Source organism: Colletotrichum siamense (genome assembly GCF_013390195.1).
Source record: "Colletotrichum siamense strain Cg363 chromosome Unknown KSG_Cg363_contig05, whole genome shotgun sequence".
Lineage (NCBI taxonomy): Eukaryota > Fungi > Ascomycota > Sordariomycetes > Glomerellales > Glomerellaceae > Colletotrichum > Colletotrichum siamense.
In genome coordinates this window covers 1,850,185-1,862,499 of record NW_023501018.1, presented here as the reverse complement: position 1 = coordinate 1,862,499, position 12,315 = coordinate 1,850,185, and the positions used below count along the sequence as shown (strand labels likewise).

The following is a 12,315-nucleotide window of genomic DNA, read 5'->3' as shown; positions in this document are numbered from 1 at the left end:
TGACCAGTCACTGGTGCGACCCAAAGACCCCCGGGGCCAGGCCTGACCTGTGAAAGTGAGCAAAAGTGAGGTTGCTACCCCAGATTCTGGCAGCTGGCCCCACTAAACTGGACCTGTATCGACCGAGTCCATGAAATCGTCCATCGTGCCTTTTTCGCTCCTTTTCTGCCGCCCCCCCTGTCGCCCTGCTGAGCTGTCGTCGTTCATGATCCGAGAACAAGCTCAGTCGCCCCATCTGCAACTCTTATTTCTTGTATACCGAGTCCGTGGGCCATGATATGGCCTAAGCAGTAGCTTGAATTAGGCTCGCCGGAGCCGATTGTTCGTGTTCGTGTTCCCCTTACCATCCCGCATTTTCTACGTTACGCCGCCACCACCGGCCATCGCCCCCAAACACCACTACTCTTCCCACTCTCTGCGACAATCCCGGTGTCGCCCAAGATGACGCGCCGCATAGTAAGTCCTGCCCGTCTGCCCGTCTGCCCGTCGCCCGAGACCCGCGCGCTGATGCCCTGCCTCCCTTAGGTGCGCACGATAGTCCAGCTCACCGCGGTGACGCTGGTCACCCTCATCGTCGTCGTCTTCCTCGACCGCAACTTCCGAGTCCTCCCCAAGTCGATGCACCACTACATGCCCCAGCACCACCATGGGCTGATCGTCACCGACATCACAATAACAAAGTGTTCCTCTCTCAACGTCTTTTCCTCCTGCAAGCTCGACATCAACAAGTGGCACCGTATCGAGAAGGATCTGTATCTCGGCAAGTCATGGACGACGAGCGCGTACGTCCACGTTGCGCGCAAAAAGGAGGAGGAGCTCGTCGCCGAAGACAAGGTCGTTATGGACGTTTCCGTCGGCAGACTCGACCCCACAACTGCCAAGAAGGGAGAGGAGGACGAGCGGTGGGAGAGCCGTCCCTACGGCTTGTGGGTGAAGCGCTCCTCGAACCAGAAGGACAGCGACTCTAAGAAGGCCGTCACGGGCGTCGACGTCCTCTTCGGCGACGATGCCGTCGAGGCGCGCAACGGGTGGGAGATTACCGGGGGTACACCCCTGCTCCTGCCCCTCAACGAGGACGTTCCCGTCTCCCACCTCACCGTTCGACGAGGAAGCCAAAAGGAGCCGACGAAGCCGCACCCACGGATCGCCGACAATGGCAAGTTCAAGATTGTCCAGCTCGCCGACCTCCATCTCAGCACTGGCGTTGGAAAGTGCCGCGACGCCCAGCCCGAGGGCTACAACGGTGATGTGTGCGAAGCTGACCCCCGGACGCTGGATTTTGTGCAAAAGATCCTTACCGAGGAGAAGCCACACTTGGTTGTGCTGAGCGGAGATCAAGTGAATGGTGAATCGGCGCCGGATGCGCAATCGGTAGGTCATCTCCGCGGTCAAAAGATGGACGTGCGCTGACAAAACAGGCCATCTTCAAAATCGCTTCGATTCTCATCAAGATGAAGATTCCTTACGTCTCCATCTTTGGCAACCATGACGATCTCACACTACCTCGCTCCGCGCAAATGTCCATTCTCGAATCCCTGCCATACTCACTTGCGCAGGCTGGCCCGGAGGACATTGAGGGTGTCGGCAACTACTACGTTGAGGTTCTTGCTAGGGGCAAGTCTGACCACTCGGCGCTGACCCTGTACATGCTCGACTCCCACGCCTACTCGCCTGACGAAAAGAAGTGGCATGGGTACGACTGGATCAAGCAGAACCAGATTGACTGGTTCAAGAAGACGGCTCAGAGCCTTAAGCAGGCGCATAAGCAGTACACCCATGTCCACATGGATCTGGCATTCATCCACATCCCTCTTCCCGAGTACAGAGATCAAGAGCTCGCCATCAAGGGCGAATGGAGGGAGGGTGTGACAGCACCAAACTTTAACTCTGGTTTCCGCGACGCCCTCGTCGACCAGGGCGTCGTCATGGTCAGCTGCGGACAGTAAGTCTCTTGTCTCCTCCCTGCAAACGTGTCTAACAAAATGTAGTGACCACGCGAACGACTACTGCTCTCTCTCAACTGACAAGGAAAACAAACCTGCCCTGTGGATGTGCTACGCCGGCGGCGTCGGCTTTGGTGGCTATGGCGGCTACGGCGGTTACCATCGCCGAATACGCGTCTTCGAAGTCGACACCAACCAGGCCCGCATATTGACGTGGAAGCGTGTGGAATGGGGCGATACCGGCAAGAGGATTGACGAGCAGATGATTGTCGACGAGGGAAGGCCAGTGGGCTTGCGGGTGCAGCCTTGAAGCACAGAGCGCAAAGCTCAAAGTTTTGACGGGCTCGTCTCGTTCCAGACAGCAGTTTGAAATGAAATACGGAAAAATGGAGTTTGGCGGGTACCGGAGTCTGGGTATGTATTTTTAACCAGTCCCGAGATGAGGACAATGGGACGTTTGAGTTGACTCGGACGAAGGGGTTCATAGCATGCATTTTCCTGAGAAGCATCTAATGGATCGGCATCAGGCCGAGAGGACGGTGTAACGACATGTACATGTATTTGGTACTGGGTAGATTCCCTCCCTCTTATCTATATCAAGGTTATTCAAGTTGTTCAGATGACCAAGCCGGCGGACGGACGGCCTTGATGGGGTTTTTGCACATCGGAACAGCTCCTGTTATCAATCTAATGAGACCTGCTACGTTCGCTTTTTTCGCTCTTTCCGTGCTTCCCGTAGTCTCTGTCCGATTCTGCACCTCAGGCACCTGGTGAGTGGATAGGTCCTTCACCGAATAAGGGCTGTTGCCACGGTGGCGGAGAGGCCATGTGGATGGCTGGAATCGTGTGCTTGCTACTCATATTCCAGAATACTGTATGTACTTGGAGAGTTGAGAATCCCATCCCCCTTTTCAGACCAATCAGAGAATTTACAGCGCTGAGGCGATGAATCAGAGCTCGAAACAACCCTGAAGGATAGGGCGAAGTGGATTCTGATTCCTCCAAGTATCCAAGTACCTACGCTACAAGAGTACAAGAGAAGACATCGATCTCAAAGCCACAGGTCCCACATTGAGGCTGATTGTACTCGAATTCGTCGTGGGGTTCATCCAACTACCTATATGACAGATCTTCGCGGGTAACGTAGCCGGTTCTCCCCACGCCCCATCTCTTTGGCAACCGTATCTCGGCCACTTCTGTACGAGCAGCCTCGGTGGCTTTGTGCAGCCGTGTATGTTACTGGCTGTGTTTAGAGGAAGCTTATGCGTCCATATCTCAGCCACGTCGGAGATGGCATATCTGCATAACCTGTCCACCATATTTATAACGTTTGCAGAATGAGGAAAGCAAAACGTCTTCCCCGATCATCTCCCATCGGCCCGCTGGAGAACGGTAGACCCTTGTTCAGGATGTCTTCGTCAAGAATCGACGGAGCTATTGAGCGCTCTAGACCAGATTTTAGGATACCTGGAGGTGTTGTCTGCTCTGGTAACCTTTGTAACTTCAACGCAAAGCCCGCATGACCTTTTGAAAGCTTTCTGACCTTTGTGGCATAAGGATCTAAAAAAAGACGAAAGCCATTGGTACGTAGATGTACTTGGGTTCGGCGTCGAGCGTGATACGGTAGCCCGCTGAGCTGGTTCAACTGCCGACCTGTACGCCACTATGTGCAAGCCAACGTGCGCCTCATCTTATATCTCCGGTCATACGATAATCCGTCTGTTCCTTGAATTATTCGAAAAGGCACGAAATATCATCGACAAGTGTCTTTTCCCCCATTTTTTGTTTTAGAAACAAAATGGCAATGGCTCGCAACGGTCGGTTGTGACACACCGAACATAGATGGCTTGGTCTAAGTTTAGAAACTTCTTGATATGGGGTCGACACTGCAACGTGCGAGTGACCGGTAGTACTGTTTTCCTAAGGCAAACAAGCACTCAAGTTGAATAGAGTTTGATTTGTTCATGTCACATTTTCGGGGAGATGTGTAAAACATGTATTGAGAGGTGGCTGTGGTGAAAATGAGCATAGTATGGATCTCAGCAGGTCGCGTCGAGGTACATGCGTGGGAGGCTTGTAGAGTAGATTCACATGGAAGGCTCAGACAAGCCGTGGTTCAGGAACCAGTGTTGGAAATTTGGTGTGAGACTACTTGGTGATAATACGCTCTTTGATATTCCCCTGAATACGTGACTAGTGGCACTGCTCTCTCTGATATGACTCTTGCCTGAGTGATTCCGCCACGCCCTTTTTCTCAGCAAATTTATCAAAAGTACATCCTGTGACTTCTGGACCTCGCGAGCACCTAGACGGGCTTCCCACAACAAAACAGACGAGTACCGATACCACAACCACTGGGCTGACTCAACTTGATAGTTGGCGCTGGGCCGATGTCCTCCGATTCGTCTGAAGGAGATACACACCGAACCTGACAGCGTACCGCGACCTTGCTAGCCATGTCAGGCCTTCGCCCGTATGAACTCTGAGCATAATGACAAAGAGGGAAGGAGCGGGCCAAAAAGCTGGCTGGGTGATTACGGTTCCTGCCATCACAATATAAGTAGCCGCTATCCCATCGTCTTCTTGACCAACCTCTCCCTCTGCACCATCCATCCAGCAGCACCTTTTTCAAATACTCGTCCAGAAAATATCAAGTTTTCATCGACGTCCAAGTGCTTGTGTCTTCTGACATTGGTCTACCGTGGGTTGTCTGCGAACGCCCGTGGTCAAGAGAGATTTACCGCGCAAAACCGAAGCTTGAGAGCAGCCGAGACCCTGAGTCGAAAACATCGAGGAAAAGATTGCATCTGTGAAGAGTCAGTCTTGTCGAGTTCTTTCGTTAAGTAACGCGTTGAGCCGACGTACCAAACAGTGAGTTGCTTCCTCCTTTTTCCTTCTTGCCCCTCCCTGTCTCCCCTTCCTTTCCTTCTGTCCTTCCCTTCCGTCCTTCCCTTCCGTCCTTTCCTTCTTCTCTCCTGGCCTTACACATATTTCTGCTGGCCTATTTCCACCTATCTTCATCTCTCACACACCAACGCCATAGTTGCACTGTCTCTCTTCGTCTAATCTGGAGCATCTCTTTCAGTATTTGATTTTATCCTTCCATACCCTCACCTTCTACGCGCAGACTTGCACACGACAGAAGCAAGATGGACTCCAACCCTTTCAATGATAGATCCGTGGATGCGGGTAACCTCATGCTTCCGACCCTTATGAGGAGGGATCTCGAGTGGGCGGAGTCACTCTCAGACGCACTCTCATTTGGAACCAGCCCAGACTTTGATTACACGGTCGGAGCCAGCCAATGGCACAATTACCAGTTAAGCCAAGACGCCTGGCTCGGCAGTATTGACGAGCCAGCTCCGCAGTCAAGCCCATCCCTGGTCGGCCCTGGCGCTGCTGGTCAAGCTGGCGAGCAGCCTCAGATTCAATGGCCGATCCCGGCTGTCCCAGAGGAGCCTATGGTGATGGAGACTGACCAGCCCGGCCAGCCTTTCCAACCGGATTTGCAGCCCCCGTCGGCTGTCTTTCCTTTCGATAGCGCAAACACCCAGGATCAGCAGAGCCATAACATGAACGCGGATGCCGAGCTCGTGAACGCGGGGGCCACGACCATGAATGAGGAAATCCGGGCCCTGAAAGACACAGTGGCACAGTACACCAACCAGGAGCCAGAGATCACAAACGCGAAGGCCCAGGACATGAACGCGGAGACCCAAACCATGAACGAGGAGCCCCAAACCATTAACGAGGAGCCTCAGATTACAAACGCGGAGGCCCAGACCATGAATGGGGAGAACCAGGACATGAACCCGAAGGCCCAGACCATAAACGGGGGCCCTGCACGGATTGATCGAGGATCTGGCAACATTCCCGATGCCCAGAAAAAGCATCTTTTCATTGATTTCTGCGATTATATGGCATGGGCACTTACTGTGAGGAATGCCCGTGCCGCACTGAAGAGGTATGTTGAATCCACAAACCCCTATAATCTATTAGCTGACAATCTCGCAGTGGGCAGCCGCCAAGTATACCTCGAGACATCGCGACGATGAGTGTGCGGGCCTCGTATTGTCTGTACGCAAAGGGTCATCATGAACTGCCACCCACCCCAATCGAGTGGACGAGGCATTCCAAGCACGGTCCAGCATGCCTTCCCTGGGAACTCCAGTTGCTCAATAACGGCATGCGAGAGTATATGCGCAAGGATCCAACTTCTTCTCCAGGCAACGACCGAGTCAGATGCGTGCCTTTGGGATACGGCCGCTGGGAAGTTCGGCGCAATGACGACATGCGACGCACGCTCTCGGAAGACGGCCTGGGACCCAGCTATGTGTGGCACGAATACGGCCATGAGGCAGGGCCAAGCTCGTCGCGGAATGGAGTGCCGCCTCGACAATACAGCAGACGGGTGGCTTCAAGATTGCGTCGGCAAGGTCAGACTCCATCGCAACCTGCGTCGGGATTGTCGATGCAATTCCAGCTGCCGTTAGACCCGCAGATGCAGCCTGTATACGAGGGACGTCAGCAACAGCAGCCTCAGCAGCAACAGGTTCAGCAGTTGCAACAGCAGCCTCAGCAGCAACAATCCCAGCAGCTGCAGGAGTCTCAGGAACTTCAACAGGCTCAGCAGGAACTGCGGCAGCTGCAACTACAGGTTCAGCAGTTGCAACAACAGCAAGAGGCTTCGCAGCAAGTTCAACAGGCTCGGCAGCAACTGCAGCAGCAACAGCAAGAGGCTTTGCAGCAAGTTCAACAGGCTCAGCAGCAACTGCAGCAGCTGCAACAACAGCTTCAGCAACAACAGCAACAGCAACAGCCTCAGCAGCAACAGCTATGGGCTCAGCAACTGAAACAGGAGCAACAGGAGCAAGGGCCTCAGCAACTACAACAAACTCAGCAGCAACAATGACTTCAGCAGTAGCGGCAAAGGTCCCAGTCCATGCACTGGTCGACGGGGCCAGGGGCGGTATAAAACAGATGTGCGGCGCAGCGAAGCCAATTTGCTAGAGAGGCTGGGGCGAATCAGCATTTGGCCATCGATAAAGAGATGTTTGGGGATGTGAAGCAATGATGGAGACGACGCGTTTCTCCATGTGGAAGCAGGTCCAGCGACAAGATGTGTAGGAGTCGCCGGGATAGGCGCAAGCGTTGTGGTAATGAGGAGTATGGAGTTAACGGGATCGAAGTGTAAGCCTGAGTAGCAGTTAGTACAAGCATGAGATTGTAGTGTCAGTTGAAGCAGTTCTCCGGTGTCTGTGTCCCTGGTGATGTGATGGGTGAATGTAGAGTGTAAAAAACCACGTCGTTGGCTCAGGGGGATGTTGAGATTTTAGATCACACATCTAGACAAATATGTAACACAAAGGTGGGTGTATGTTAGCCACGGTCCTGCATCAAGGTCCGTAACACACACGCGAGGCCACGTGGGTATCATGAGACGAAACCGCAGAGGCGATGAGAAGAAAGGTAAGAGAGAAAACACCACAAAGGGACTTTGGTTCCTGAATGCTAGCGCATCCTTCGTGGCTCTACATGACCCCAACAGGCAGGTTCTGCTGACGGGAGCCGGAGCCCCACGGACTTGATCTGCTGACCCGGAGCCGGCACTCCTGACCGGCGCGACTCGACACCGAGCCGGACGGCGAAGAGCTTCTTGCTTACCGATACAAGCAGGCGAGGTGAGGTGAGGTTGGGATGCTTAGTTATCGTGTTTGGGACACGCCGCAGCTCCATGCCTGCAGCTCCGAGCTCTATAATTGGCCCCACTTCGTTCGGCACGCGAACCGCCCGCGGGGGACTGGAGCGGAGTGACGCCATCGCTTCATTGTGGTGGGATGCCTGGGCTGCAGCAGTGGCTTTGGGTGTGTGATTTCTAAGCACGTCTGGATGGCCCCGCGGAAGAAGGGCGCGGTGGAGGGGTCACTGTGACGGAAGCATTTCCCAACATTGGAACAGTGCTTGCCGCATGGCTTCAGCGCTGTTCCACGGGGGTCCTGGCGGGTCTTTCCCACCCCATATTATTAAGGTAACAGCTGTACAGCTATGCGGGCGACGGGAGGGGTCAATGAGCTCTGGATTAGTATTTAGGAACTCTGGCCTCGGCGTCGACTTCTTCTCCCGTTTGTACTGAACCATCTTCGACACCCTGTTCTGACGACATCTCGTGCTTCTCTTGCGAAATTTGCCCACTTACCTTAATTCATTGCACCCATTCATGACGACCCGACTGGGACAGTTGAGTAAACAAGTATTCAACATGGCTGCCAAGACCAAGACCGATATCCACCTGTACACCATGGGCACGCCCAACGGTATCAAGGTCTCCATTCTGCTGGAGGAGCTTGGCCTGGACTACAAGACCACCGCCATTGATATTTCCAAGAACACCCAGAAGGAGCCCTGGTTCCTCGAGATCAACCCCAATGGCCGCATCCCCGCGTTGACCGACACCTTTGAGGATGGCAAGTCCATCCGTCTGTTCGAGAGCGGAAGCATCATGCAGTACCTCGTCGACCGCTACGACAAGGACCACAAGGTCTCCTACCCGTACGGATCTCGCGAGTACTGGGAGGTGAACAACTGGGTATGTTTGAGGCGGGTCGATTGAGAGAATTGAGCTAATGTGATGCAGCTGCACTGGCAGATGGGTGGTCTCGGACCCATGCAGGGACAGGCCAACCACTTCAAGCGTGAGTTGCTGCTGCACGTCACAGATTATCCCGAAAGAAAGGCTGACCACTCCCCAGGCTACGCTCCCGAGAAGATCCAGTACGGCATCGACCGCTACACCAACGAGACCCGCCGCCTGTACCGCACCATGGACACCCAGCTCAAGGCGAACCCCCACGGCTACCTCGTCGGCGACCGGGTGACCATCGCCGACATGGCGTGCTGGGGCTGGGTCGCGGCCGCCAAGTGGGCTGGCATCGACCTCGAGGAGTTCCCCGCGCTGAAGGCGTGGCTGTGGAAGCTCGTCGAGCGTCCCGGTTTCGAGGCGGGACGTCACGTCCCCTCGCCTCACAAGGCGCTGGAGCACTACAGCAAGACGGACGAGGAGCTCGATGAGCAGGCCAAGGGTGCCAGCGCGTGGATCCTGAAGGGCATGCAGGAGGATGCTGCCAAGAAATAGGGCGTAGATACCTCGTAAAAAGTAATTCATTCAAGCGCTTGATGTTTTAAGTAATGTGACGTCTGCTAGTGCTAGTGATGAGAGATATGGAGACCAGTTGAGACTGGGTTAGCAGGCTGAGGTGAGTGTGAGATACAACAAGAGGTGAACAGGGCATGCTAATTATTCTAATTAACTAGTCGGGAAACAATCCGTCTCATCTCCATCATCCCAAGATCATGACTGAGATGAGAGACTCAACCCAACGAGACCGACACTTGAGCCGGATCGCGCGGCCTAGGCCCCGCTACAAGACGCCAGAATTGAGCTGCCTATCCAAGCTCCAATGAGCCGAATCAGGTCGGTTAGCTCAGTTGGTTAGAGCGTGGTACTAATACATCATCTGGTGTGTCTGGTAATGCCAAGGTCGGGAGTTCAAGCCTCCCACTGATCACATCTTTTTGCCTTTTTGACACTATCTGTTTTTGCAGACTTCCTTCATTCTTGCTTTTCCTTCTGCTGGTTTTATCGTTCTTAGGCGGCGGGTGACTGTGAGTGAAGAGTTGAGTGAGTTCGCTCTAAAAACTTTGACTCCCTATCACGTGGTGGCCCCACCTGCCTCGCCGTTGCCAAGACTTGCAGCTGGCACCAGTCGCAGCCGGTCAAGGTCAGCCAGTGCTCCGGACATGGTTTCCATCTCCGCAGGTCCACGCTAAACTCGGTTCCATATAAAAGTTCCCTCCTCCTTCATCGCAATCACAATCCCCATTCGCCATCACACCACATCACCTCTTTGCGACATACCATTGTTATCGCGTAGCAATCAACATGTCGTGGAGAAACCAGGGAATCACGGGTTCCAACAACATCCCTCTCGGGAAGCGCCGTTTCGGTGGCGACGATGAAGAGCCTGAAGCCTACGGCAACGGCAACGGCAATGGCGAGCTGAAGCGCGGTCGCAGCCCAGAGCCTCGTAAGTCTCTTCGTTTTGGCGCCCCCGAGTTTTCGCAACAGGATCTGACATCGCGGACAGGCACCGACGCCGATGGACCTCGACGCCGAAAGAAGAGAAACCGCTGGGGCGACGCGTCGGAGAACAAGGCTGCCGGCCTGATGGGCCTGACGACGGCCATCACGGCGAACATGACGGGCGAGCAGCTGGAGGCCTACACTCTGCACTTGCGCATCACGGAGATCAGCCAGAAGCTCCGTATCGACGACGTCGTCCCCGCGGATGGAGACAGGTAAGCTCCTTCGCGTGCACACTCGATGGTTTTGGCTAACTCTTTAGATCCCCCTCTCCGCCTCCGCAATACGACAACCACGGTCGCCGTATCAACACCCGCGAATACCGATACCGCAAGCGCCTCGAAGATGAGCGCCACAAGCTCATCGAGAAGGCCATGAAGACCATTCCTAACTACCACCCGCCGCAGGATTACCGCAGGCCCACCAAGACCCAAGAAAAGGTCTACGTGCCTGTTAACGACTATCCAGAGATTAACTTCAGTATGATTGCTAACCCTCTAACCCTCCTAACCAAAATTCTTGTTTCCCTTGTTCCCTGCCTGGATCTCGGCCAAACTTGTCATGCATCCCCCAGGTGTCTTGTCAGACCTGGCCTTGTCAGATCGGGACCGTCATTACTTGCTTCACCCTTTTGATACAGATACTAACGCGTAGCTCTCCCATTGAAGTTGGCTTACTTATCGGACCCCGTGGCAACACATTGAAAAAGATGGAAACAGAATCAGGCGCCAAAATTGCCATTCGTGGCAAAGGCTCCGTCAAGGAGGGAAAGGGTCGTTCCGACGCCGCCCACGCCAGCAACCAGGAGGAGGACCTGCACTGTCTCATCATGGCCGACACAGAGGAGAAGGTCAACAAGGCCAAGAAGCTCATCCACAACATCATTGAAACGGTACGTTCCTACCCCATTTATTTCATCACCCGCTAATCACCCTCGAAATAGGCCGCCTCGATTCCCGAGGGACAGAACGAGCTCAAGCGTAACCAGCTTCGTGAGCTCGCTGCTCTCAACGGTACACTCCGAGACGACGAGAACCAGGCCTGCCAGAACTGCGGTCAAATCGGCCACCGCAAGTACGACTGCCCCGAGAGACAAAACTACACTGCCAGCATTATTTGCCGTGTCTGTGGCAACGCAGGACACATGGCCAGAGATTGTCCCGACCGCCAGAAGGGTGCCAGCTGGCGTAACGATGGCAGCGCCCCCGGTGGCAGACCTGCCGGTCGTATTGGAGGCGGAGATGCCGTCGACCGCGAGTACGAGGTATGTTCCCACAATCCGCTGACTTTTTATGACACAAGCTAACCCAAGCAGCAACTTATGCAAGAACTCGGCGGCGGCTCCTCCAGCGGTGCCGCTCCTGCGCGCATCGAGGCCGGTCCTGGCTCGTACAACAATGGTCCCAGCGGCGACGCGAAGCCTTGGCAACGTGGTCCCACTGGTGGTCCTGCTCCCTGGCGCAGCCGTAACAACGACTCGCGCGACGATCGTGACCGCGACGGTGGTGGCGGCGGCGGCGGCGGCGCTGCTCCTTGGGCTCGTGACCGTGGCAGCCGCCGTGATGACCACGGTGGAAACGGCGGCGACAGCTACTACGGCCAGGGCTACGGTGGCCAGTCCTCTGGTGCTGCTCCCGGTGCCGCCCCTTGGCATCAACCTCCTGGAACGCAGAACAACGGCTATGGTGGTGGCTACGGCGGCTACCCTGGATACGGTGCCCCTCCTGGCATGAGTGCTCCCGCGGGCATCCCGCCTCCTCCCCCCGGCGCCCCCGGTCTCGGTGCTCCTCCTGGTCTGGCCGGTGGTCTGAACGCGCTCATTCAGCAGTATGCCGGTGGTGCCCCCCCTCCACCTCCCTCCGACAATGCTCCTCCTCCGCCCCCAAGCGATCAACCTCCCCCGCCTCCCCCGGGTGCTTGATGCAACACAGCAAGGACAACAGGCAACTAACAGGATACTGACGGCACGCGCCGACTAACGATGGACTAACGACCAGGGATTCAACATGACTTCCAGGTTGCCGGTGCCCGTACCCTCGTTCATGTGAAGCAGATCCGAGAAGCAGAAGGCGCAGATGAAATTGTATGATAGATTGAAGTCGGCACTAATTTATAGGGTCCTTCGTACGCCACAGCATGGACAGTAGTAGTTCATCCCATTTTTTCAAAATTGAATTGGTTCACGTGAAGTTGTTTGTAACAGCCCAAGCGCTGTCTCGGAGTCGGATCCGA

The 12,315-nt window shown here is 55.0% G+C and overlaps 5 protein-coding genes across 5 annotated transcripts; 4 read left to right on the top strand and 1 right to left on the bottom strand.

Moving 5' to 3' along the window:
- Positions 1-441: 441 nt before the first annotated feature.
- On the top strand, positions 442-2,253 carry DCR2 (Phosphatase DCR2; the record flags this gene model as incomplete). The annotated part of the gene is made up of 4 exons (XM_036639950.1): positions 442-456; positions 526-1,371; positions 1,419-1,942; positions 1,989-2,253. The coding sequence occupies 4 exons, from the start codon at positions 442-444 to the stop codon at positions 2,251-2,253; spliced, it is 1,650 nt and encodes a 549-aa protein (XP_036494672.1).
- A 2,054-nt stretch (positions 2,254-4,307) lies between these two features.
- Positions 4,308-4,932, bottom strand: CGCS363_v008100 (uncharacterized protein; the record flags this gene model as incomplete). The annotated part of the gene is made up of 3 exons (XM_036639949.1): positions 4,308-4,393; positions 4,634-4,750; positions 4,809-4,932. 3 exons carry the CDS (start codon positions 4,930-4,932, stop codon positions 4,308-4,310), a joined length of 327 nt encoding a protein of 108 aa, XP_036494653.1.
- A 160-nt stretch (positions 4,933-5,092) lies between these two features.
- Positions 5,093-6,855, top strand: CGCS363_v008099 (Reticulocyte-binding protein 2-like protein a; the record flags this gene model as incomplete). Its single annotated transcript, XM_036639948.1, has 2 exons — positions 5,093-5,907; positions 5,958-6,855. 2 exons carry the CDS (start codon positions 5,093-5,095, stop codon positions 6,853-6,855), a joined length of 1,713 nt encoding a protein of 570 aa, XP_036494108.1.
- A 1,347-nt stretch (positions 6,856-8,202) lies between these two features.
- On the top strand, positions 8,203-9,075 carry yfcG (Disulfide-bond oxidoreductase YfcG; the record flags this gene model as incomplete). The annotated part of the gene is made up of 3 exons (XM_036639947.1): positions 8,203-8,529; positions 8,578-8,635; positions 8,693-9,075. The coding sequence occupies 3 exons, from the start codon at positions 8,203-8,205 to the stop codon at positions 9,073-9,075; spliced, it is 768 nt and encodes a 255-aa protein (XP_036494109.1).
- Positions 9,076-9,882: 807 nt separating this feature from the next.
- On the top strand, positions 9,883-12,004 carry bbp-1 (Branchpoint-bridging protein; the record flags this gene model as incomplete). Its single annotated transcript, XM_036639946.1, has 6 exons — positions 9,883-10,027; positions 10,088-10,298; positions 10,346-10,563; positions 10,752-10,975; positions 11,027-11,347; positions 11,399-12,004. The coding sequence occupies 6 exons, from the start codon at positions 9,883-9,885 to the stop codon at positions 12,002-12,004; spliced, it is 1,725 nt and encodes a 574-aa protein (XP_036494116.1).
- Between the last annotated feature and the right edge of the window lie 311 nt (positions 12,005-12,315).